We start from the raw sequence: 25,501 nt of genomic DNA on the forward strand, positions 1-25,501 counted from the left end.
TTGCAGATAGTGATGATCTTGCCTTCCACTTTACCAATGACAATAAGATATCGACCATCTGGGTCTTTAACGTCCTTCAGTACCTGGAATAGTGTTTTTATTCACCAAAATTGCTGCTCTTTCGCTGGAGCATAGTAACAAGCTAATGCTCATTCCCTTCTAAGTTTCTGACTCTCCACTTCATTAAGGTATGTTTCTTGAAAGCAAGCAAGGATTATTTTTAGCTCTCTTAAAAGATTGGAGCACTTTCTCTTAACAGGAGAACCTAATCCATCTATATTCCATGAGACTATTCCACTTTACCCCCATTCAGAGCAGGAAAAGTAATTAAACAGTAGAAAACTTTCCTGAAGATAGTGGAAGGCTCCCATCCAATCCTTCCACTAAAAGGAAAACAGTGTGCTTCCGCCACCAGGAAGAAAGGTGCCTGGAGTAAGGCAAAAACATGAAAGGACCAAAATCTGCCAAAACATCATATGCCCCAGACATAATTCCAACTGAGAGAGAAATTCCTGAGAACTGCGGCAAACCTCCCCCCCCCCCCCCCCCCCCCCCCCCGGCAAGCTGACTTCCTAGATCGCCAACTCCCTGGTGCCCTGTTCTCCCCATCCTACAATCCCCTCCCCATGCCTATGCATACCCCATAAACAAAACAGCAAACAGGATCAATATATATGCAAACAGGGGCCACGTTCCCACAACTGTAGGAAAAATTAAATTGTACCATAGGGCAAAGATTTCAATCTTATTTATACAGAGAAAGAACAATGTATGCAATATTAGAAAGCAATACACATATGAAACAAGGATCATAGAAACATAGAAACATAGAAATGACGGCAGAAGAAGACCAAACGGCCCATCCAGTCTGCCCAGCAAGCTACGCAGTTTATCCATTTTTTTTTAATCTTCCCCCCCCCCCCCCCCCTTTTTTTTCTCCCTCCTACCCAATTGTATAGTGCCAGCTGGAGGCAGGTTATTTTTTTCCTATGGTAGTCATGAGGACAGAAAGAAAGAGGATAATCATATATTGTCTCAGGTCGGAGTTTTCAACTAGTGGACTACAGACATCACCCTGCTTACAACTATGACAATAACCTCACAATTACACCAGAATCACTCTCCCTACCTGTGGCTAGACTATACGTGAACTCAGTTAAAGAATTATAGAGAATTATTATTATATATATATTGTGTTTGTATTTTTTTGTCACTACACATATTATCCAACTAATGAAGTATCAAGCATTATGTTGCTTTATGTTCTATGTTCTTCGTTCTATGTAATGCTCTTAGGCAAGTTCTAATGTTTCACTGTAAACCGGTTTGATTTGCATCCAATGTAAGAAGATCGGTATATAAAAAACCATAAATAAATAAATAAGTAAATAAATAGTAAACATAGGATTTCTGGTTGACCAATTGCTGCTGGCTGCATGCCTCCACTCCGGGCATTGTCTGCTGAAGCCAACAGAGCTGTAGAGAATGCGCTATGATCCAAAGGGGGAACATTTAAATATAATACTATATGGGGCATTTACCACCGGTTTCATAACTCTTTATTTAAAAGCTGGATTTTTACTTTGTATTTTCCTGTAAGTCTGTAATGTTTCATATTGTTACTTGCTATTTGTATGTCAGAAAATGTAAAATAATGAGTTTTTAAAAAATGCTGGAAATCCTTTAGTGAAACTAAAACCAGTTGAAGAGGTCTAGTCTATGAAGAATTAAATGCAATTGTTTTTAAGCTTCTGAAGAATTTAAAATATTTTTCTAGGTTAAGTTAGCAGACTGCTTTTTGCCACCAAAGTAAGCACTACCAATAGTGAAGAACTAATTTTGACTGGTAAAACTATACTTCAGTACTGTGTCTTAAAAATCAGTGAAACCTTGTAGAGTAAATGTTGCCTTGTGTACAAACAGGGAGGGTTCAAGGAGCTTTTAAATATTTACACAGCAGGAAAATTTTGCAATCAACATTATGAAAGTTTATGTTTGAGGTGTATTGTTTCTAAGTACCATGGTAAGAGGCTACAACTATTCCATAACCCTAAAGAAAAATTACAAAAACAGAATGACTCACAGGACCTTGGGAGGTTAAACTACAATAATATAACACAAGATTTTATTATGAATATCAAATTATTTCTTACAAAAAGACAGAGCTATAGCCAGACCATTTGGCACTTATGGCCAAGTGAAAAAGGGTGTCCTTACCCTGAACACAACACATGCCACCACGAGATGGGAGTCTCTGTTAAATGTAGGGGGCTTTAATTTTCATTTTTCTTTTGACCAAGCAGTTTTCTCCTGCTCCTTTGGGCTTCTAGCTCAATCGGAACCAGTACAATTCTGATGCCATAAGCCTTCATGCAAAAACTGAACTGGAAATGACAAGATGTCAGACTCTGCATGCCATGCAACACCAGAGAAACAGAAATACATTTCCTCCTAAATTATGCAAAATAAAAAATATCATGAGCTGCACAGTCCCAAAGTCAACACAACCCATTCACTAAACTGAATATAAAATGCATTCTTCTTGACATTTTATTTTTCTAATCACTTTGATCCTCATCTCTTTAAATTGCTTTGTTCTTCTTGGTCTACTAACCTCCTTTACAGGATCTCCTGTTCATTTTCCATTTCATCTCTCTCCTCTGAATGATATCACCTATGTACATAACTACAGTGAACTGCTGGTCTTTAGAGATGCCCAGATAATGTACAGGGCACGGCTAATTTTTTCAGCCATCTAATTACCATTCTGATTTCCCTGACCTATCTTTTTACCACTAAATGACTGACTCTCTGAATGCCTAAATTTTCATTTTGTGTGATGCGAGACTAGCCAGAATATTGTAGCTCTCAGAAATCTACAAAGGAGGATTATAAATTCTAGCACAAATATTTGAAATATTAAGATCTTTCTTTCATTCTAATTTTCATTAAACTTCAAAGAAACTATTTGTGCTTTAAAAGTTTAAGTTTCTTGGGATATTCACATTCTTGGGAGAGTCAGAAGATGTTTAGGGTGGCAGAGTCACCACATATGTTCCATTAATATTCTCTGCTCTTCTCATAAACCAGCCTACCAAGGATTAATTGTATTCACACTTACACCATTATTTGCCTCCCATACATAGATAACAGGATGAATTAGCCATGCTGTCTGGGATATCCTCCGGTGGCCCGAGGTGGGAACTTCTCTCCAGATATACAGAACTGTGCTCTGGCACCTGCATGGTGGTTTTTGCGTGACTGCCTGCATTGCCTCAGTTATTGAGAAAGCATGGACAATCAGCGAACAGCAAAGAAAGAATAAGTGCAGCTAGAAAGGATTAGAGTCTGTTCAGGGAGAAGGGTGGGGACACATGGCTAATTAATCCTGTTTACTGAAAACACCATTTATAGTAAGGAAACTTGCTTTTTCCCTTCAATAAGCAGGCTGAATTAGCCATGCTGTCTAGGAGTCCCCAGCTAGGGAAGATGAAGTACACTGTTTGATATGTCACTAGATGACAGTCTTTCTTGTGGGCATGCTGTCGATACTCAGTGTGCAGAGAATCCCGGTCATCAGTGGACAGCTCTAAATGCCAGTGGCGTAATGCAGTATTTCCCATCCCACAGTCGCATCTGATCTGGCTTGCTGTTGGAGACAGTAATGAGATGTGAAGTGTGCAGCGAGAACCAAGTTGCCGCTTTACATATGTCTTGAACTGGCACATTGCACAGATGGACGATAGAGGTCACCGTGGCTCTTAGTTGACATGCTTTAACTTTTGAGTCAAGGCACTCTCATCGAGAAGAGTAGCAAAAATGAATACACTAAGTTAACCAGTTGGCTAACGTTCTTCTGGTTACTGGTAACCCTGAAGAATTTGAATTGAAGGAGACAGAGTTGCGAATGTCTGTTAGATGAATAAGTTCTCTGTTTATGCTAGGGTTCTTTTACAAACTAGCATATGAAGCAGACTCTCTCTTTTGGATGCATGTGGTTTAGGAAAGAAGGATGGTAAAGTTATTGTCTGGTTCAGATGAAAAGATGATACCACTTTTGGGAGGAAAGACGGATGGGTCCGCAAGGTGACATTGTCTTTGGTAGACTTGCAAATAAGGCGGCTAGTGGAGTAGCTCTGGAAGCTCACTGACTCGCCTCGCTGAGGTTATTGCTACTAGAAATAATACCTTCCATGTGACTAATTTCATAGAAGCAGTTTGCATTGGTTCAAAGGGCGGAGGTAATTCCAACACTAGGTTTATGTCCCAAGGAATCGCTGGACTTGAGACCAGAGGATGGAGTTTCAAAGCACCTCTGATGAAACAAGAGATACTAAGGGATGCGTGGAAATAGAAGTCCTTTGAATGGAAGGATGGTACGCTGATATGGCGCTGAGGTGTACTCTGATGGATGATACCGCCAGGCCAGATGAGTATAGCAAATGCAAGTACTCTAGTAATTGTTCCAGTGAAGATCCAAAGGGGTCGATCGTAAGATTTGTAGGCATATCCAGCTACCTTGCTGATCATAGTATGAAATATAGGTATCAGTGCACTTTCATTCTAAGCGGTTTTTTTTTTTTTTTTTTTTTTTTTGTGACTTGCCTTTTGAAAGTCCAGGCTAACAAAGGTGCCAAAATACTAAACCAGGCAACTATGAATAGAAAACTGCAAAACGTTGTCTGGAAAATCGAGACTCTTGCCCCACAATAATAGATACAAAGACTATAGACTCTATTTATAGAGCCAAAACCGGCACATTGCACTAGCAAATTTAACAATGGTGACACGAAGAGAAATCGGGCGGGCTTCTCCGTGAGAAAGTAATCTTGGAAGATGCACAAGATGGAAGCAAGCTCTTGCCCCTACTGTTGACACTTACAGTTCAAAAAATGAAAGTACCAAAGAACCGGCAGCCAAAACAAAGGTAATCATTTAACCAAGCCTTCCAGGAACTTTTTCGCTGACTCCGTTGATTCATAAACCATAGATTTCCTCTCATGCCAAATTCGCAATCTGTCCAGGAACTGCAGGCTGAAGTGTATGTGTTTCTGGATCACGATGACTCAGATCGGGACGAACTCCTGTTGCAATGCTGATACTCGTACTGGAACATAACATCCTGATGTTATCGATAGGCCTGTAGAATGCACTATTGTGCACAAAGTTCATAGTTTTTGCAATTTTCACTCTGGGTATTAAATCCGTTGCTTTCGTCACACTCGGCCAATGCTGTTGATCTCCAGAACACTTTTAAGTCCAGTAGGTCTAAGGCTTCTGGAATCTAGTCCAACAATAGATCTCACAGTCCTTTCTCCTCAGGGGATTCGGGAAGGCCACAAAACTTAAGTTAGACCTTCTGGACTGGTTTTCGAGGCCATCAAGCTTATCAGCATTCTCCTTGACAGCTTTTTTGAGAGCCACCATTTTGTTTGTAATTGACAGAATGTTGTCTTCCAGCACGGAAACGTGGCTTTCGATCTGTTCCATCTGTAGCTGAAATTCCAATAGGGCAGATTTTAAATTTGCAATTTGTGCCAAAATGCCACTGAGTTTGTCATCCAGAGCCATAATGACCACCTCTTTAATCTCGGCAATCATTGTTTCTGTTTGCGAACGGCTCAGTGAGATCTGTTCCGGACGCCATCTTGCCTTCCATTCCCAGCGGTTTATTTTTCTTCTTACTTGCCTTAGGCGGCATCACAGTAGGCGATTTTTGATGAAAGGTATGATTGACATACGCTTGTTTGAAAAGAAAGATGTCAGGCAGCAAAAAAGCCCTATTTCAGCCAGATTGTGGGCGATTATGGGAACGCGGCACCCTGAGCCGAAAGAGACAAGTTCTCCTCAGTTTACCACATCACATGATCTTTTTTTAGTGCTTTTTAAAAAATTTTGATGACAAAGCCATGTGGACAAATCTTGTTAATTGTTCCATAGGCGTGGACCAGCTCCTGAAAAAGCTTTATTTCTGGTGGCCTCATGTCTTGCTATTTTTAAAATTGGCACTTCTAATAGATTTCTACTTGCTGAGCACAGTTGCTGAGAGAGTTTGTAGAGTCAAAGGGTAGAGGCCAGCCAGGTGGATGATTCATTGTTCCGTAGGTTGTATACGAGATTGAGAATTTTGTATCGCAATCTCCAAGCGATTAGCAACCAGTGCAGTTTCATGAGTGTTGGCGTGATATGGTCCCTGAATTTGCTTTTAGTTAGAATTCTGACAGCTCTCCCCTTTCCTTCTCTGTCTGGACTCACCTTCAGGGCCGGTGGTAGCTTTTTTGCTGCCTTGTGCAAAAAATTACTGTGCTCCCCCCCCCCCCCCCCCCCCCCCCCGATTTATTCAGTGTCTATCCCAGGCCCATCAAATAAAGTCCAGCTCTGTCCTGCAATGTATATTTTTAAAAACGGACATGCCCCCTCCCACCTCAGAACCCATGGATAGGGAAGGGTATTAGCTCCCTAGTCAAACCTTACAGCCTTGCACACATGCCACCCCACCCCACACACACCCACATCCTTTACAGACACACAAATTATGCATTTATATTCAATTTTACACGAAAAAGAACATTCAAAAGAACAGTCTGCTGAAGCAAAAGTAACACAACATACATATTATATTTACACGCACTGCTGTGTGCCAATCAGAAAACTCTGCCAAAAAGATAACATGAATGCCATACTGGGTCAGACCAAGGGTCCATCAAGCCCAGTATCCTGTTTTCAACAGTAGCCAATTCAAATCACAAGTACCTGGCAAGTACCCAAACATTAGATAGATCACAAGCTACTATTGCTTAATAATTAATAGCAGTTTATGGATTTATCCTCTAGGAACTTATCCAAACCTTTTTTAAACCCAGTTACACTAACTGCTATAACCACATCCTCTGGCAATGAATTCCAGATCTTAACTATGCGCTGAATGAAAAATAATTTTCTTTGATTTGTTTTAAATGAACGACTTGCTAACTTCATGGAGTGCCCCTTGGTCCTTCTATTATCTGAGAAAATAAATAACCGATTTACATTAACTTTTTCAAGTCCTTTCATGATTTTGTAGACTTCTGTCATATCCCCCCTCAGTTGTCTCTTCTCCAAACTGAACAGCCCTAACTTCTTTAGCCTTTCCTTATAGGGCAGCCGTTCCATGCCTCTTATCATTTTGGTTGCCCTTCTCTGCATTTTCTCCAGTGCAGCTATATCCTTTTTGAGATGCGGTGGCCAGAACTCTACACAGTATTCAAGGTGCGTTCTTATCAAGGAGCGATACAGAGGCATTATGACATCCTTTCTAATAATTCCTAACATTGTTTGCTTTTTTGATCGCCACAGCACACTGGGCCAACTGTTTCAATGTATTATCCACTATGATGCCTAGATCTCTTTCCTGGGTGGTAACTCCTAACATAGAACTTAACATTGTGTAACTACAGAAAGGGTTATTTTTCCCTATATGCATCACTTTGCACTTGTCCATGTTAAATTTCATCTGCCATTTGGAAGCCCAATCTTCCAGTCTCACAAGGTCCTCCTGCAATTAATCACAATCCGCTTGAGGTTTAACTATTCTGCATAATTTTGTCATCTGCAAATTTTGATCACTTCAATTATTGTACCCCTTTCCAGATCATTTATAAATATTTATATATATTTATAAATATTTATAAATAAATCATATGACTGATTTCGACTTCACTATCACTCTCCCTGTCTTGGGCAACACATCATGTATCCTACCACCTAATATCCCCAGAAACAAATACAATCTCCTCCTGCCTAAGACTGACTACTTGTCACTCTACCGATCCGAATCGCTAGTATGTTAGATTTCATTAAGTTAAAATGTTGTTTCTCTTAATACTTTAAGCAATTTAATGTAATTTATTTAATTATTCTCCCAGTTCTTCTTTTCCTTTTTATATGTAAGACACTTGTGTTATGTCATCAACACATGCCATCTATAAATCGCTCCTCAACAACTACAGGAATACAATCCTTAGAACAAAGAAAGAATTCTACGGAAAAAAAATACACCACTTTATATTCGACTCAAAGGCTCTCTTCTCCTACGTGTCCTCTTTAACCAAACCATCTCCTCCTACTATCCCAGACCACCAAGCACTCAACAAAGCAAACGAACTAGCCAACTACTTCAAAACAAAAATCACCAACCTTACCCAATCAATCACATCCAACAGCCTTACCCTAACACACCATCTCACATCCTTGCCGCAACAAACCACAAGCCTGGATTCATTCGAGCTCACTTCTTCACTGGAGATTGAAAACACACTCAAAAAATTCAAACCTTCCTCCCATCCATCAGACCCAATACCTACAAATCTCCTCATCGCCATTCCAAACACCATCTCAAAACCAATTGCAGAAATTATCAACACATCCCTTTCTCAAGGTTTAGTTCCTAACCAGTTAAAATTGGCAATACTGAAACCATTACTAAAGAAACCAAATGCTTGCCCATCAGACCCAGCTAATTTTAGACCCATCGCAAACTTACCACTTATCGCCAAACTGATGGAAAAAATTGTCAACAAGCAACTGTCAGATTATTTGGAAGATCATAACATTCTATCCCCAGCTCAATATGGATTCCGAAAACGCCTAAACACCGAATCGCTCTTACTATCTCTCACTGACACAATCCTCGTTAATCTGGAGAATAAACAATCTTACCTGCTCATTCTTCTGGATCTTTCCGCTGCATTTGATACGGAAAAACACTCTACTCTAATAGACCAACTAGCAAACATAGGGATCAAAGGCACAGCCCTTCCAACTAGCAAACATAGGGATCAAAGGCACAGCCCTTAGATGGTTCCATTCCTTCTTAAGCAACAGATTCTACAAAGTAAGGATAAACAACAAAGAATCGCATCCAATCCTGACAGAACAAGGAGTCCCACAAGGATCATCACTTTCACCCACCCTCTTCAATATCTACCTCCTCCCTCTCTGCCATCTACTCTCAAACCTTAAGCTTACCCATTACCTCTATGCAGACGACATACAAATACTCCTTCCGATCACAGAATCCCTTCAAAAAACCATCACATACTGGAACGAATGCCTACAGCCCATCAAAAACATACTCTCAAGCCTCAACTTAGTATTGAATGCTAATAAAACCGAAATGCTCATTGTCTCCCAGGATCCACACACAATCTCTTCCAGCCTCTCTCTACCAAACACAAACAACTCATTCTCATCTGACGTCAGAGACCTTGGAGCATGGCTTGATAATCATCTAAACCTAAAAAAGTTTGTAAACAATACCACAAAGGACTGCTTTTACAAACTGCAAGTCCTCAAAAAACTTAAACCCCTCCTTCACTTCTCCGACTTCAGGCTAGTACTGCAATCCATCATTCTTTCTAAGCTCGACTACAGCAACTCCCTGCTTCTAGGTATACCCGCCAACACTATCAAACCATTACAGATGGTTCAGAATTCAGCGGCTAGAATTCTAACTAGCACTAATAAAAAAGATCATATCACCCCAATCCTTCGGAACTTACATTGGCTCCCCATTAAACATAGGATACTCTATAAGGTACTCACTATTATACACAAAGCGACAAACAAACTAGCCCACATCACATTAAGCTCTGAACTCCAACCGCACACTTCCTCCAGACCAATCAGAAGCGCATACAGAGGAACACTGCATGCTTCGCAATTAAAATCATCATTGAGCAAACGAGCGCTATCCTCAGCAGGCCCACACCAGTGGAACACGCTTCCCCCAGATCTTAGACTAGAACCCAGCCATCAAGAATTCAAAAAAAGACTGAAGACTTTTCTCTTCCAACAAGCTTTCCCAGACGCTTAATCTTACTGTGACTGACAGACTTCCTAATTACTAGGTATCCCTTATTATGGACACTGTATCAAATACTACTATTAAGAATCTGCAACTGGACAATTATCTTGGAGCTCAAAAATTCACTTTATTTCATATATTTATTTGGCATTGCTTATTTTTATATTTATTGCTACGTTAAATAGTTATACTTCTTATATATAAAATATTATATTTCTTTATTTATTTCCAGTTAAACTATTATCACTTTATTTAGTATTATGTTAAATTGTCAACCAGTTACACTGTTCCATATGTTCTACGGTTCCATGTAAAGCTCCGCTCTCTGTTGAGCAGTTCTTCGTTTTATGTAAACCGGAGTGATTTGTAGTCCCTACAAGAACTTCGGTATATAAAAATTAAAAATAAATAAATAAATAAGTTATATGTAAACCGGAGTGATTGGTAACATTGTTACCAGAACCTCGGTATATAAAAAAAATGTTAAATAAATAAATAAATATTAAAAAGCACAAGTCCAAGTACAGATCCCTGAGGCACTCTACTGTTTCCACTGTGAAAACTGACAATTTAATTCTACTCTGTTTTCTCTTTTAACCAACTTGCAATCCACAAAAGGACATTGCCTCCTATCCCATGACTTTTTAGTTTTCTTAGAAGCCTTTCATGCAGGACTTTGTCAAACGCCTTCTGAAAATGCAAATACACCACATCTATCAGTTTACCTTTGTCCACATGTTTATTCATCCCTTCAAAAAAAATGTAGGAGATTTGTGAGGCAAGATCCATGTTGGCGGTGTCCCATCAAACCATGTCTGTCTATCTAAATGTTTTGTGATTTTATTCTTTAAGAGTTTCCACTATTTTTCCCGGCACTGGTCTTAGTTTCCCAGATCCCTTTTTAAATATAGCAGTTACATTAGCCATCTTCCAATCTTCAGGTACATCAGATGATTTTAATAGGTTACAAATTTTTACTAATAGTTCTGAAATTTCATTTTTTAGTTCGTTCAGAGCCTTGAGGTGTATACCATCCAGTCCAGGTGGCTTACTACTCTTCAGTTTGTCAATCAGGCCTACCACATCTTCTAGGTTTACCGTGATTTGGTTCGGTTGATCTGAATCATTCTTGCAACTCCTATGGAATTAGACTTTTTGTAATGCGTGTTGGGTGTGAGCTTGGCCCTCAGAAACCCATGAACAAACAGAATTACCATTAGAATATGGTAGCCCTCCCATACCAAAAAACCCCTAACAACCTTATCTATGAAAAGGCAACACTGCACATATTACACCAGGCCCTAGAATACCAGTAAAAACTCTTATTAGGAAACCAGGCTGCTATAGATCCCTTCACAGAAATGACATGCCAGCAAAATACCTCACCTTGGTCACATATGCAAAACACAGACAGACCTTCACCAAATATAGATTAAAGAGATCAGAAAGTATGAACAAACATGCTAAGAAGAACTGAACTGGAACTCACAACAAGCCTTCAAATCAAACGCACTGCAAATCTGCTTGATCTATACCCCCCCGGGTCTGCTAGAAAAAGACCCCTCTCCTCTCATTGAATTGCTCACTGACTCACTCTCACCTGACATCCCTACCATTCTCCTTGGCGACTTCAATCTTCATGTTGATTCTATCCCACAATCACCCCCATGTGAAGTGTTCATCTCTTCCCTAGATGCAATGGGTTTCACGCAAATCATTCACTCCCCAACCCACAAGGCTGGACATACCCTAGACCTTATCTTTACTAACTCCCTCATCAACACCATCCACCCCCCTTCATGCCTCCCTGTCCCTTGGTCTGACCACACCATTATAAAAACTACACTTGCACTCCAACTGCCACCCCCGTCCACTACCACTCAGCATAAATCCTTCCAGTTCCGTAAGACCTGTTCTTTAGACTCTCTCACCACAGCTTGCTCCGACATTCCCAATTGCCTCGACTTAGTCAGCTGACAGCGCTGACTCCTCCTGGGCAGAAATTACCCTCAAGATTGCAGACAAGTTATGCCCCGTCTCACAAAAAACTGTCACTTCAACCCAATCAAATAAAAAACCCTGGTTCACCCATGAACTTAAAATCCAAAAAATCCACCTCAGAGCAGCTGAAAGACGTTGGCGAAAACACCCCTCTCCCGCTACCAAAACCATCTACTACCAACTTATGCATGCCTACAGGAATGCTATCCAAAAAACAAAAAAAGAATATTATGCCAAAAAAATTCACCACCTACAATATAACCCTAAGGCCCTATTTACCTTAATCTCAAATCTTACCAAACCGAACTTGACCCTTCCTCAGGAACCCCCCACTCAAATACGCTGCAATGAAATAGCTCTCTTCTTTAAGAATAAAGTGTCCAATATCACTGCTAAGTTCCCCACAAACACTAATAATTTAACACTCCCCATTACCCTCACACCCACCCCTCTCTCATCCTTTGAACTCTCCTCAACTCTTGAAATTGAGAACATCCTAAAAAAGATGAGACCTTCCTCCCATCCTCTTGAAACTATTCCCACTAAACTCTTACTCTCTATTCCTAAAACTATAGCCATTTCACTTTCCAAAATCGATAACCTTTCCCTCGAGCAAGGCTTGGTTCCTAACTCCCTAAAACAAGCCGCTGTCAAGCCCATCCTAAAAAAAAACCCTCTCTCGATCCTGCCAACATATCTAACCTCCGTCCCATCTCCAATCTCCCTTTCCTTTCAAAAGTCCTGGAGAAATTAGTAAACTCCCGTATTTCTGACTACCTTGAACAATTCAATATCCTCCCACCAACACAACATGGTTTTCGTAAACGCCTCAGTATGGAAACCCTACTCCTCTCCCTAACTGATACTATAATCAGAGGACTGGACGCTGGCAACTCCTATCTCATTGCTATGCTTGATATCTCTGCCGCGTTCGACACCGTCAATCATAACATCCTTTTCAACACTCTCGTCAGTATTGGAATCTCCGGTACAGCACTAGCATGGATTAAATCATACCTCCAAAACCGTAGCTATACAGTCCTTACTGACAATATTGAATCCTCACCTGTAAACCTTGACTGTGGTGTCCCCCAAGGATCCTCCCTTTCTTCCACCCTGTTTAACATTTATATGCTCCCTCTCACCAACCTTCTTTCTAACCTGGGTTACACGCACTTCATCTATGCCGATGAGGTGCAAATCCTCATCCCCTTCACAAATTCTATTCTCAGCGCCCTCCAAAACTGGGAAACCTGTCTTACCTCCATTAACCAGCTCCTCACCGACATGCACTTATCTCTCAACCCCCAAAAAACTGAACTCCTTTTCATCTCCTCCAAACATTCATCCATTCCTTTGCCCCCCACCCTCTCCCCTTCCACTTTCCCATCCGCCTCACGAAACCTGGGTGTCCTTCTTGATAATCAACTCACTTTCAAACCCTACATCAAATCCATCCTCAGCAGCTGCTATTTCAAGCTGCAAACCCTCAAAAAACTCAAACCCCTACTTTATTTCTCTGATTTCTGTACTGTACTCCAATCTATCATATTTTCGAAAATAGATTACTGCAATGCCCTACTCCTTGGCCTCCCTTCTACCTACATCAAACCTTTGCAACTACTTCAGAATGCCACTGCACGTATCCTCACAAATGCTAAAAAGAAAGATCACATCACTCCCACCCTCATTGATCTCCACTGGCTTCCTATACAATCACGCATCCTATACAAAACTCTTACCCTCATTCACAAAAGCATCTCCAACGAACATTACAACTGGATAAACCCACCGTTCCTCCCTCGCACCTCCACAAGACCAACTCGCTCCTCCCTACATGGAACCCTCTGTGCTCCCCCTATAAAATCAACGAGACTCATCTCCACTACAAACAGAGCCCTTTCTCTTGCAGGCCCCACCCTCTGGAACTCCATGCCCCTTGATCCTACACACTGAAACTTCCACACCCAAATTCAAGAAAAAACTCAAAACTTGGCTTTTCCTACAAGCCTACCCCTCCTCACCCTTGCTTACCAACTCCTCTGCTCATTAGTCGCATTGAATATATTTGTTGAACCTGTACATAGCGTTTTCTCATTGTCACTGTTATTTATCCTCCTCACCCAACTTTTTGTTACCCCCATTTTGAACCCAACAACCATTTATTCAGTTTTCTGCTTGTTATTTTTGACTGTTCTATGTTCTTTGTAAAGGCTATGCCTAATTATACCGTGGTTTTAAGTTATCTGTAAACCGACAAGATGTACAAACGGTTGTCGGTATATAAAACCTTTTAAATAAATAAATAAATAAGCCAGCCTCTATATGCAGAGCAACAATGGAAAAACAAACATTACCAATAACAAAATCAAGAAATATAAAACATTAATCATAATAGTAAAATCATATTCATAAAAAGAATAAATATTTCAAACAGTTAATGAATAGAATATACAAAATTTCCCCAAACACCAAGAAAATATTTCAAAACATCTGCTGAATAAAAAATCCAATAATTAAAAAATGTTCTATTTCCCCCCCCCCCCCCAAAAAAAATATTTCGAAGGAGCAGAATTATCAAATTACACCCAATAGTTAAAACTAATAAGAATTAAAAAAAAAAAAAAATCTCCTGTTCTCCATACTTGTGATCTTCCGATTTCCAGTCACCCTGAGATTGTCATGGAATGAGGGAGGTGGGGACGCCCAACTTTTATCTTCTCTCTCACACACGCACAATAACACATTAATTCTCTCAACATTCCTCTCTCTAACATTCACAGGCTCCCTCTCTCTCACAGATACATTATGTGTATGTGCCTGTGAGAGGCTATATGTGATATATGGGCTCTCAAAGGCACGCAAACATACAGGCTCTCACACAGACATACACATACCCTCAGTCACTCACACCCATACACACATGGCCTCCTGTTGTCTTCGGGCCATGGTGGGATGAGCTCCACCATTGCACACTGGCCTTCCTGATTGGGGGGGGTGGGGGAGCAGAAGCTGCGTGCGGGCACACACGAGCAGAAGACGGGCCTCTCCGATGGCCGGCGGTGACTTGCAGCCTCTCTCCTCCTGCTGCCAGCAGCCCCGCGGTTTCTCCTGCTGCCGCTGGCTCACCACCTTCCCCTGGGGTGCCGCCCCGTGCAAATGCACGGTAGGCACACCCAGTCGCGCGCTGGGCCTGCCCAACTTTTTCCCTGCTCTCCCTTGTCCCTTTCCTTCCCTCTGTCTCTGTTCAGTACCAGTATCGCTAGCCACTTTGGCCTAGTGGCTGCTGCATGTGTAAAATGGGCCATGGTTGGTAGCTGCTGCAGTGGTGCATAGCCATGGCCCTTACTTCGAGCCTGGCTATAATGCTGCTTTTGCAGCAAGATGTTCAGCTATTTTGTCTTGTTTGGGGGGGTGGTATAATTTTACAGATATTAAACATTTATCAAACATTTTTAATTAAGCAAATAGCAACAAATTATAAAAATAAAATTGTCAAATAGAACTTTAGTTTCTTATTTAAACTGTGTGAGCCTCTGTCTTCCTTTTATCTTATAATCTGATTATGTTCTGATGTATTGGAGATAGTCTGAGAATGCATATATATAGATATATATACATTTTATTTCCGTTTGTCCCTGTGATTGCTGTAGAGTTTTCTCTGTAGCAGTTGAGTATCTTCATTAAGCAATTTAGATGTCTACTTAAACAAGGTGGAAACTGCACTTGTCAAATGGTCTGTAATAAGCCTAAGCACTTCTCTACAGCAATAAACTACTGAAATAAGTGCTCCTCTCAATTGTTCTGCTCCATTAAATGTTTTGAGTGGTGTCTCTTGGAGAAGATGCGGAATCTCTGCACACGGAACAGGTGAATTTCCTCATGAAAGGAAATGGGGAAAAGATACATTTTCTGAAATATCATGTAGGGATTGACACACGTTCCAGCAAACTAATGGTGCATCGGAACACGCATGAGTGCAGTTCCAGCTATAACCACCTGATTTAAAGTCATCTGCAGAGTCAGTTACATTGATAAAACCTGCTTTGAGCTTATGGACTCTGAAGTCCTGCTTGCACAATCATAGCAATGCTTCCATCCTGTCTCAGGAATGGTGCAGTGCTTTTTTTTTTTCCTGTCAGGTACTGTTTTGGCATTGAGTTTGGTTCTGAGATAGATTATTAGCAAAAGAATCGCTATGAGGCAGGCAACATGGATGCCATGATGCAGTGCTGTCCTCCAATGCACTTTCCTGCCCAGGACATATGGAAAGCGGTTTTTAACTTGAGGATGAAGTGACTTCTGTCGGCTCCGAATGCACTGGTATCTTAGTTAGGGTCTAGAAGTTTCTGCAGCCCAGTAGGTTTCTGGCTTGTGTAATTGGTCTGTAAACCAGATTTCATGATAGAAATTTTTTATGATGGAAGGTGACAGCTCGGACGACATCTGCTGTACAGCTCAGACACACCAGCTTGCAGGTACGAGCTTGGTAGTGGTAAGATTGCAGTGTTTTGTTGCAAGAACAAATGAAAAGTGGTTAAATTCTGCATTTCTGAACTGTTTCTGTATGTAGTAGTCATGACAGCTGAGATGCATGCCACCTTGAAAAATTGGATTGAGACATAGCAGTTTTTATGCAGTTTCTTTTTCTCTTACCAGTTTGTATTTGAACACAGGAAGTCCTCAGATTTAAGGCACAATTGAGTCCTGAAAACCATGTCTTAAGTCAAAATCAGTCATCCTATAAGAATAATACTATAATGGGGGATTGGTTCCAGAACCAGGGCCTGGTATCATTTTCACCAAAATAACCACCAAATATAGATGACACTGTTATATTTGTTAATCAGTGGCTAGGATTTTGTCCATGTTTAACAAATTGCTCCCTCCTTGCAGTATCCAGAATCTCTTCCAATGCCCACAGAGATTTGAGAAACCCAGCAATAAATGGTTTACAACAACCTCTGGTAGAACAAGACTTGTGACTCTGAGACACCCAATTTCCCCAACTGTACAGCAACCTGTATATCTGTCCCCATCCTCACAGAGAAATCAGACATCCAGGACTCAGAAGTCCAGGAGTAAATGGATTACAGTGGGCTCTGGCAGAACTAGGCCTGTGATGACACCCGCTCTCCCTGTGGTTACTCTTACATGATGCCTTTTTCTATTGGAAAATGAAGAAGCCCCAGCAATAGAATATGAAGTGATATCTGAAGAGAAAGTAGTTGCCCAATGCACCCAGAAACCCTTTAACATTAACCCTTTAATGTCATAAAAGAAAGCTGCTTCTGCTGGAAGAATCTGTCATACGAGGAACCAATTTGGGAACTCCTTTTAATGGGGACACAACAGTTATACGCCTTCCAGGATGCACAGCTGGTAGGCATGCAAACCAGATAGGCAATACAATTATAGAAGAAAGTAGAGGCTCTAATATGAATGTTATCATTCATCTGGGGACCAATGACCTTGCTAGAAATGGTATCCAATCCATACAGAAAGATTTCTAAAATGTAGGGAAGATGACTAGACACGTAGCAAAAACTATTGCCTTTTCAGAAGTATTATCTGTTCATGGAAAGGGAAAGGAAAGGCTGAGCCTTATAGATAATTTCAATTCCTGACTCAAAACCTGTTGTAGAGAAAGTGGTTTTGGATACATTGGAGACTGGATCAGTAAAAGGCTATATGGTAAGGAAGGCATACATTTGGCAGGAAAGAGGATGTTAAGTGAAAAACTCAGATAATATATCATCAGGCATTTAAACTAGAGGGTGAGGATGGCAGCAGGTAGCCAATGCTTGTCATCTCCAAGTAATACAGGAAGTGGGAGGAGAAAACAAATTCAATCAGATCAAAAAAGCAGAAAAGAAAAGAGCAGCAGCATCGCAAGGGAGAAAATTTGGAAAGCTATGACCACAACGGCTTGTAGTCTGGGCAACAAAATCCTAGAGCTGTAGGCCCTAATGGTGGAGGTGAACTTGGACACTATTGCTGTTAGAGACATGATTGGGGTACAGCCATCCCAGGCTATAGCTTAAAGCAGGATGGAGGGGACAGAAAAGGAGGAGGAGTAGCTCTTTATGTTAAAAACAGTATCCAAGCAACTAAAATGCAAGGGACATGGTGTAGGAAAATAAGCATTATGGGCTGTCCTGATAAAAAGATGATGGTGCTTCCATTGACACTGGTGTGGTCTGTAGGCCTCAGAAGAACTGGACAAGGATCTGGTCAAAAATATCCAAAAGGTTGTAAAGAAAGGAGAAGTGTTGCTCATTGGAGATTTTAATCTGCTGGATGTAGACTGGAGTATCCCCTACTACTGAATCTGCAAGAAGCAGAGAGAGAGAGAGAGATACATTTCAAGAGACTTTGTTCAAACAAATGGTAATGGAACCCACGAGGGAAGGTATGATATTCAACCTAGTGCTCACAATGTCTGGGAGGGAGCTCATCACACAGTATGGTTTGATGTTGCAAATAGGATACAGAGGGCTCATAAGAGGATCTTAGTGTTGAATTTCAAAAATATGAACTTTGTCAAAATGGGGTCATACTGGGAGGAAGACTGGGAGAAAATGGGTGAGGTAAAACAAGTAGGCTAAATTAAAAGAAATTATTACAAAAGCAACAAATCTATATGTTAGAAACGTAAAGAAAAGGAAGAGGAAAAATAAACTTATCTGCTTCTCAAAGGAGATGGTTGAAAAAATAAAGGCAAAAAGAACAGTGTTCAAGAACTACAAATTATCCCAAAATGAGGAACACAGTGAAAAATACCTGGAGAAACAGAAGAAGAAAGTAATCAGAAAAGCAGAAGAAAACATTGCCAAAGAAGTAAAGCGAGGTGCCATAACATTTTTCAGATATCTGAGGAAGGCACGAAGTGTTGTAATGAAATTGAAAGGTAACCAGGAGCAATATGTTGAGAGAGATGAAGAAATATCAGAAATATTAAACATACTTCAGTTCAGTGTTCACGAAAGAAGACCCTGGAGAAAGACCATTACTGATTTAGAAAGACCATGGATGGGACTGGCATATATGCATACCCATTTACAGCAGAGAATGTATGGAAAGAGCTAGAAAACCTGAAAGAGGATAAGGCCATGGGACCAGATGAGGTACATCCTAGGACACTAAAGAGGCTCAAAGATGTGCTGGCGGGTCCGCTGAAAGACCTATTCAATAGATCCCTGGAAATGGGAGTGGTGGTATGTGATTCGAGAAGAGCAACTGTGGTCCTGCTTCACAAGAGTGGAAGCTAGACACAAGGCTGGAAACTACAGGCCAATTAGCCTCACCACAGTGGTGGGAAAGTTAATGGAGACTCTACTGAAGGGAAAGGATGATGAACTATTTACAATCCAATGGTTTATTGGACCCGAGGCAGCAAGGATTCACCAGGGGAAGGTCCTGACAGACAAATCTGATGACTTTTTTTGATTGTGTGATTAGAGAACTAGATCAAGGAAGAGCGCTCAATATGATTACTTGGATTTTAGCAAAGCTTTCAATGTGGTCCTGCACAGGAGGCTTATGAATAAAATGAGAAGCTTAGGTATGGGCGCCAAGGTGGTGAAGTGGATTACAAACTGGTTGGCTGACAGGAAATAATGTGTAAAGGTAAATGGAACCTGCTCTGATGAAAGAACAATGTTGAATGGAGTGTCTCAAGGATCAGTTTTGGGACCGGTTCTGTTCAATATCTTCTTGAGCAACATTGCGGAGGAGTTAGAAGGAAAAGTTTGCCTTTTGGTAGACTAAGATCTGTTGTAGAGTGGATACGCCTGAAGAAGTAGAGAAAATGTAAAGTGATTTAAGAAAACTTGAAGTGTGGTCGAAGATTTGGTAGCAGTGACTCAATGCCAAGAAATGCAGTCATGCACCTGGGGTGTGGTTACCCAAAAGAGCTGTATGTGATAGTGGGGGCTATTGTACACAGACCAGGTGAGGGACCTTAGGGTGATTTGTGTCTGGCGATCTGAAGGCAGTGAAGAAGCAATGTGAGAAGACAGTAGCTAAAGCCAGAAAGATGTTGGGCTTCATAGAGAAAGGTATAACCAACAGGTAAAGGGACGTGATAATGCCCTTGCACATGACCTTGGTGAGGGAAGATGTGTACAAAAAGCTTGCTGACCTCCCATATATAGGAGGCAACCTTTTTGAAGAAAAACTGAGTGTCTTAAATTAAAGACCAAAACGTCGCAGAACAATCCTTGTCCACATCACCTGAACAGCTGAGTACATCCAGAAAGACTTTCTTCTCTTACAGGAGACCTTATTATCAAAGATGTCTTTGATGTTCCTTCCAGCATTACAGTCTTCCCTCCACTGCCAACACAGAGACAATAGCAACAACTGCTTCGAGCCAGGCGTCACCAGATGGAACACCAACAGTTGAAGTCATCTCAACAGGCCCAGCCTAAATCAGAGCCTAGTTTTTGATTCCGGCTGTCCAGAAGAATGCTTACCCGGTAGGTGGCAGAATCAAAGCCTTCCTCGCATCCTGGACGTCAGATCACAATGAACTTTGTAGGTCCTAAAAATTGTACAGTATGGGTACTGATTACATTTTTCCTGGCTCCTTTCCCTCCTGCAAGTGAGGACTCTTCTTCCAGAACAGTCTCAGTTGCCCCAACTCTGAGTGGAAGTTCAGACCTTGCTCCAACAGAAAGCAATACAGCAATTCTCTACCTCATAACTGGGACGAGGTTTCTATTCCTGCTATTTCCTCCATCCCAAGAAGTTGGCGGGGGGTGGGGGGTCAGGACTGTGGCCTATCCTAGATTTGACATGCCTGAACAATTTCCTTCACTAAGAAAATTCAAAATGAATTCCCTCAGCAACATTCTCCCCTTTAAGGTCCAGCAAGCATATCCATGCCCCCTGCTGGATAAAGATTCATATGCTCACATACCCATCTACCTTTTCTTTTGGTGCTACTTTCGCTTCCAAGTGGCCTATTGGCTGCCCCGAGGGCCTTCACTAAGTTCCTTACAGTGGTTTCAGCCTGCCCACATCAGGGGACTCAGGTGTTCCATATCTGGACGACTGGCTCATTAGTGTTGCAGCACCTACACATGGCAATCCACTTTCTAGGGAACCTGGGATTCCTCGTAAATTTGAGAAGTCCAATTTAGTTCTGATATAATGGTTTCAATTCATTGGCTCATGGATAGAGTCCCTGCTGCAGAGGGTATTCCCTCACTCAGGCTGAGCACCAACTCTCTGCTAGTACAACTACTTCTAACAGCACCCATTGCCATGGCCCAGCAAGTTCTGGTCATCTTTGGCCACATGGCGGCAGCAATACAAATTGTTCCTTTGACCCGCCTGCACATCCACTGCCTGCAGTGGGGTCTATGCAAACAGTGGAATCAGTTGATCCGACTGCTGGAGTCTGTAATCTGCATTTCTGCAGATATGGAATGGTAGCTTCGCTGGTGGCTTGTCCCTCATGTTCTTCAGGACAGGGCTTCCCTTTGGCCTCTCCCTCATCAAATCACCTTGGCAACAGATACCTCTACCAGAGGCTAGAGTGCACACACCCAGGACTGCTGGTTGCAGGGCACTTGGTTGTTCATGGAAGGGCCTCTTCAGATCAACCTTCTCGAGCTCAGAGTGATAAAAAATGTGTTTGCCACATTCACACATCTCCAAGACAGGAGTGTCTTGATTTAGACCAATAATCATGTCCCCATATTTTATGTCAACAAGTAGGGTGGCCCAGTCTCGTGGATGCTCTTTCAGGAAGCATTAGAGATTTGGCAGTGGGTGATCAACCATCAAGCCCCTCTTCAAATCACATACCTACCAGGAATATCAGTTCATTGGCAGACCACCTGAGCAGGGTCTTCTGTCCTTATGAATGGTCTCTGACAATCCACAGCTGAAAATCTTTTCAATTTGTGAGGTCCTCCATCTGTCAATCTGTTTGTTACGGAGCACAACTGGAAACTCTTGTCAATTTAGCTCAGCTCTTCCCAGCAACCTTGCTCAAGATGCTTTCCTCCTAGATTGGGGAGCAAACTTTGTGTATGCTTTTTTGCCATTTTCTTTGATTACAAGGATGTTACAGAAGCTTCTGTAGAACTATGGCCACATTATTCTCATGGTTTCATGACAATCCAGCCTATTACAAAAGAAGGATTCAGCTGCATTTACAAGCTGCCACATGGTCTGGTCTGCATTTACAAGCTGCCACATGGTCTGCCACATGAAAAGGCTGGTCCCGACCAGCCTTTCCCTTAAGTTTCCTATCTTTTTGTAACAAAGCCGCTATTTTTCTTCCCCCCCCCCCCCCCCTAACCTACCCCACCCTACCGGTTTTTTCACCCTTCTAGTTCTTCTCACCACGGTTATTCTTTGCTCTCACTCAAATGATGGTTAGACAAGTTTTCTCCACCCTGTTCAAAGTAAGTCAAGACTCTGGCTCTACTTTCCCCCAAATTTTGTTTTATCCATGTTTCTCTACCTTGTTCAATGTAAGACAAGACTCTGTCATTTGTTGTTTGCTGGTTGTAATGTAAACCGAAGTGATAATTAATTCTGTTAATTGAACCTCGGTATATAAAAGTTATAAATAAATAAATGGTCTACTGTGCATGTGTTTACATCCACTACTGTCTGGACCTGTGATGGCATGAGAGAGATTTGCATTTACTGCCTCCATTGTATGCAAATCTATCTCCTGCATATTCATTGTGGATATCCTGAAAACCTGGCCTTTTGTGGCACTTGAAGACTGCCATCACTGGTCTGGACAATCTTTCAAGAGCTGACAGTAACTTTGGGCAGGCAGTGTTGCATAATCTAGTCTTACAATAATCTACTCTCCATGATTGAGTCCAGATTGCCTTTTAAGTGATGATCCACTGCAACCCTCAGCTTGGGACTCCCCTCCTATAATGGTTACGTCAACCTGTTTCTGGATAGAAAAAGCAAGTTTGCTTACTTTAATCAGTGTTTTCTTAGATAGCAGAATGAATTAGCCATGGAATGTCTGCCCTCCTCCCTGGAGAGTTGACTACATAGCTAGTTTAGCTCTGAAATAGAATGAGGAGGCTCACGAGGCAACACCCATGCAAGAAATTCTGCATATGCTCAGTAGAGCTCAAAGCTGTACTAGTTTGGAGAGTCATGTCCGTTGGGTACCGCCAGATGATGACACCCACATGTAATGGCTAATTCATCCTGCACTGTATGGAAAACACAGTTTATAGTAAGAAACCTTGCCTTTTTGAAGCACTTTAGCATTGAAAAAGTTTTAAATGATTTTACTAAGTCAATGCATACATGTGAGAGAGGCTTTGTGTCCTTATGAATAACTATTTTATTTGTCTATGAACATATATATAATTTTTTTGTTTCTTTAGCATATTTTCTAAGATTTTTTGTTTGGTACTAATTTTATTTACTGTTGATTGGAAAGAAAAGCATCCTAAAGGATAAGTCCCCACTACTCTTGCCTGCTCTTTACTGTGTGAGACAGTTTGCACTTTTCTGCTAATTTGCTGAACTCATCTCATTCCCTGTTGTATAGAATGGCTGTGAAGAGGATGCAGACATGGATTGCAGGACTGGCTTAACTCAGGGGGACAAATTACGGGCCTTAAAAAGCCAGCGACAGCCGCGCTCTGCTACCACTGGAGCTCTGAGGTGAGGTTCCTGTGCATGAACGTGTGTCAGAATATAGCAAACTGTCTTAATTAAATAATGAACTTGCAGAGGCTACAAATTTGCTAAAAAAGATATGTTACAGCATAATTTGACTCCTATGCTAGATACTGTACCAGATTTAATTTGGGATTCGACACTGCCACCTCTTTCTAACTATGGTTGATTTTAGTTGCGTTAAAAAGCACAAGGTTTAGTTTGCAGTGCATATGAAATCCTGTCAGTCATGTAGAAAGGAATAGATTTATTGGTCCAGCAAAATAAACGAAAATCAAGATAGCCTCTGAAACAAGAGAACCACTCACAAATTCATTTGTGGGCCTCATCCCCACTTCCTGCTCCTTAAAATCATGCTAATTTTTACAGATTGTCATAGTGTAGAGCTGCAAGTCGCATTCTATTCTTACATGACTACTCAGAATTATGTAAAGTGTTTATTATTGCTTACTTTGTTGAGGTGATTTGTTTGCGCAGCTGTTTGAGAGAGTCCTTTTTGCGGAAGCTATTAAATGAAATGGCATTTTGAGTCTAGTGTTTGCAGCCGCAGATTCATCTGGCAAGCTTTTCCCATTGTCTGTTAACCGTATATGAAAGGAAGACAGTTTGAATAACAAAGCTGGGATGTTTTTTTTTTATCTATTTAACATTTCCTTTTATCTTTTTTTATTTTCTCCCTTTGTTCAAAAATAACTTTTGTCAGATATAGTTTTTATATATAATTATAAAACCATTTTTCTGGGCAAAAGACTTATGATGCACAGCTCTTTGTTGAGCATCAATTGCACGACTCTTGTAGGCGACATGAAATGCAGCTTGTGTTTTGCTCTTAGCAGTTGTTTTTCTCTTCAGATGTGTGGTCCTCTAGAACAGAGCTGCTCAATCTTTTTTTTTTTTTTTTTATACCAGGGCACACTTTCAAGTTTGCTTGATCTTCATGGCATACTGAACCAAATTTTACAATGTCAAATGTATTCATACCCGCTTGTCACTGGTCATGTGACAATGAAAATGCCAAGAAATGTATTTGTAACTAAATGAACAGCACTAAACTTCCCTCTCCAAGGGCCAACCCAAACAGCTCTCTTTTTCTCTCTAAATCCTATCCCATTTGAGATCCAATCCCAATCTCCTTCTCCCCAAAGCCCAGTTTACCCTTTAAGGATTTGTTTGCTGTGTGCAAAAAATTTTGTTTCCATTACCCTGAGAACTACTTTTTTTTATGCCAAAATAAATTTTATTCTCACGGTAATCCAGTCCTTGAAGAGAAGATTGGCAAAGTCCATCCCTTACTTAAAATAATCACTAGGGATGTGCATTTATTTTGGATGAATTAGGCAATTTCAACGAAATTAGGCAATTTCAACGAAATTGCCTAATTTGTCCTGTTTCAGGGAACCCAAAAAATGTTTTTGTTTATTTATTTAAAATCTTTTCTATACCGTCGCTAAGTTATATACCATCGCAATGGTTTACATGTAGGCACATATTTAATGTAGGTAAAAGTGTACTATAGTACATTCTAACAGGTGCCGTCAAAGGTTCGGTTACAATATATCATTAGACAAAATAATTTTTAGAGAAGTGGGTCATGACCGAGTGTACTGAAAGTACTTTTACGGGTAAATTTATCATACATAGTGTTATCAATATGCTAGTTGTGATGTGGGGTTCATAGACTACTCTACTGTATCATCCTGTGTGTCGGTGCTTATCTGCTTATTCCTGAATAATTTCTATTCTCCCGTCTCCTTGTAAAATGCCTGTTTAAAAAGCCATGTTTTTAAACTTTTCTTAAATGCCTTGAGATCACTTTGTAATCTGATCTCTGGAGGCATTGTGTTCCAAATTGTGGGTCCTGCTAATGATAAGGCCCTTTCCCTCACTTGGGTTAGTCTTGCTGTTTTAACTGAAGGGATGGTTAGGAGTGCTTTATTTGCTGATCTAAGATTTCTGTGTGGGACATGTACCCGTAAT

At 40.9% G+C, this 25,501-nt stretch overlaps 1 protein-coding gene across 5 annotated transcripts in view; it reads left to right on the plus strand.

Annotated features, from left to right (window-relative positions):
- Positions 1-25,501, plus strand: part of CDC14A (cell division cycle 14A) — a 284,062-nt gene that overhangs the window by 192,937 nt on the left and 65,624 nt on the right. For all 5 annotated transcript variants that reach the window (XM_029617798.1, XM_029617797.1, XM_029617800.1 and 2 more), the window contains exon 12: positions 23,394-23,509. In XM_029617798.1, coding sequence (XP_029473658.1) covers positions 23,394-23,509 — 116 coding nt within the window. The remainder of the gene's footprint in view (positions 1-23,393; positions 23,510-25,501) is intronic.

This window comes from Rhinatrema bivittatum, chromosome 10, assembly GCF_901001135.1.
Source record: "Rhinatrema bivittatum chromosome 10, aRhiBiv1.1, whole genome shotgun sequence".
NCBI classification, from domain to species: Eukaryota; Metazoa; Chordata; class Amphibia; order Gymnophiona; family Rhinatrematidae; genus Rhinatrema; species Rhinatrema bivittatum.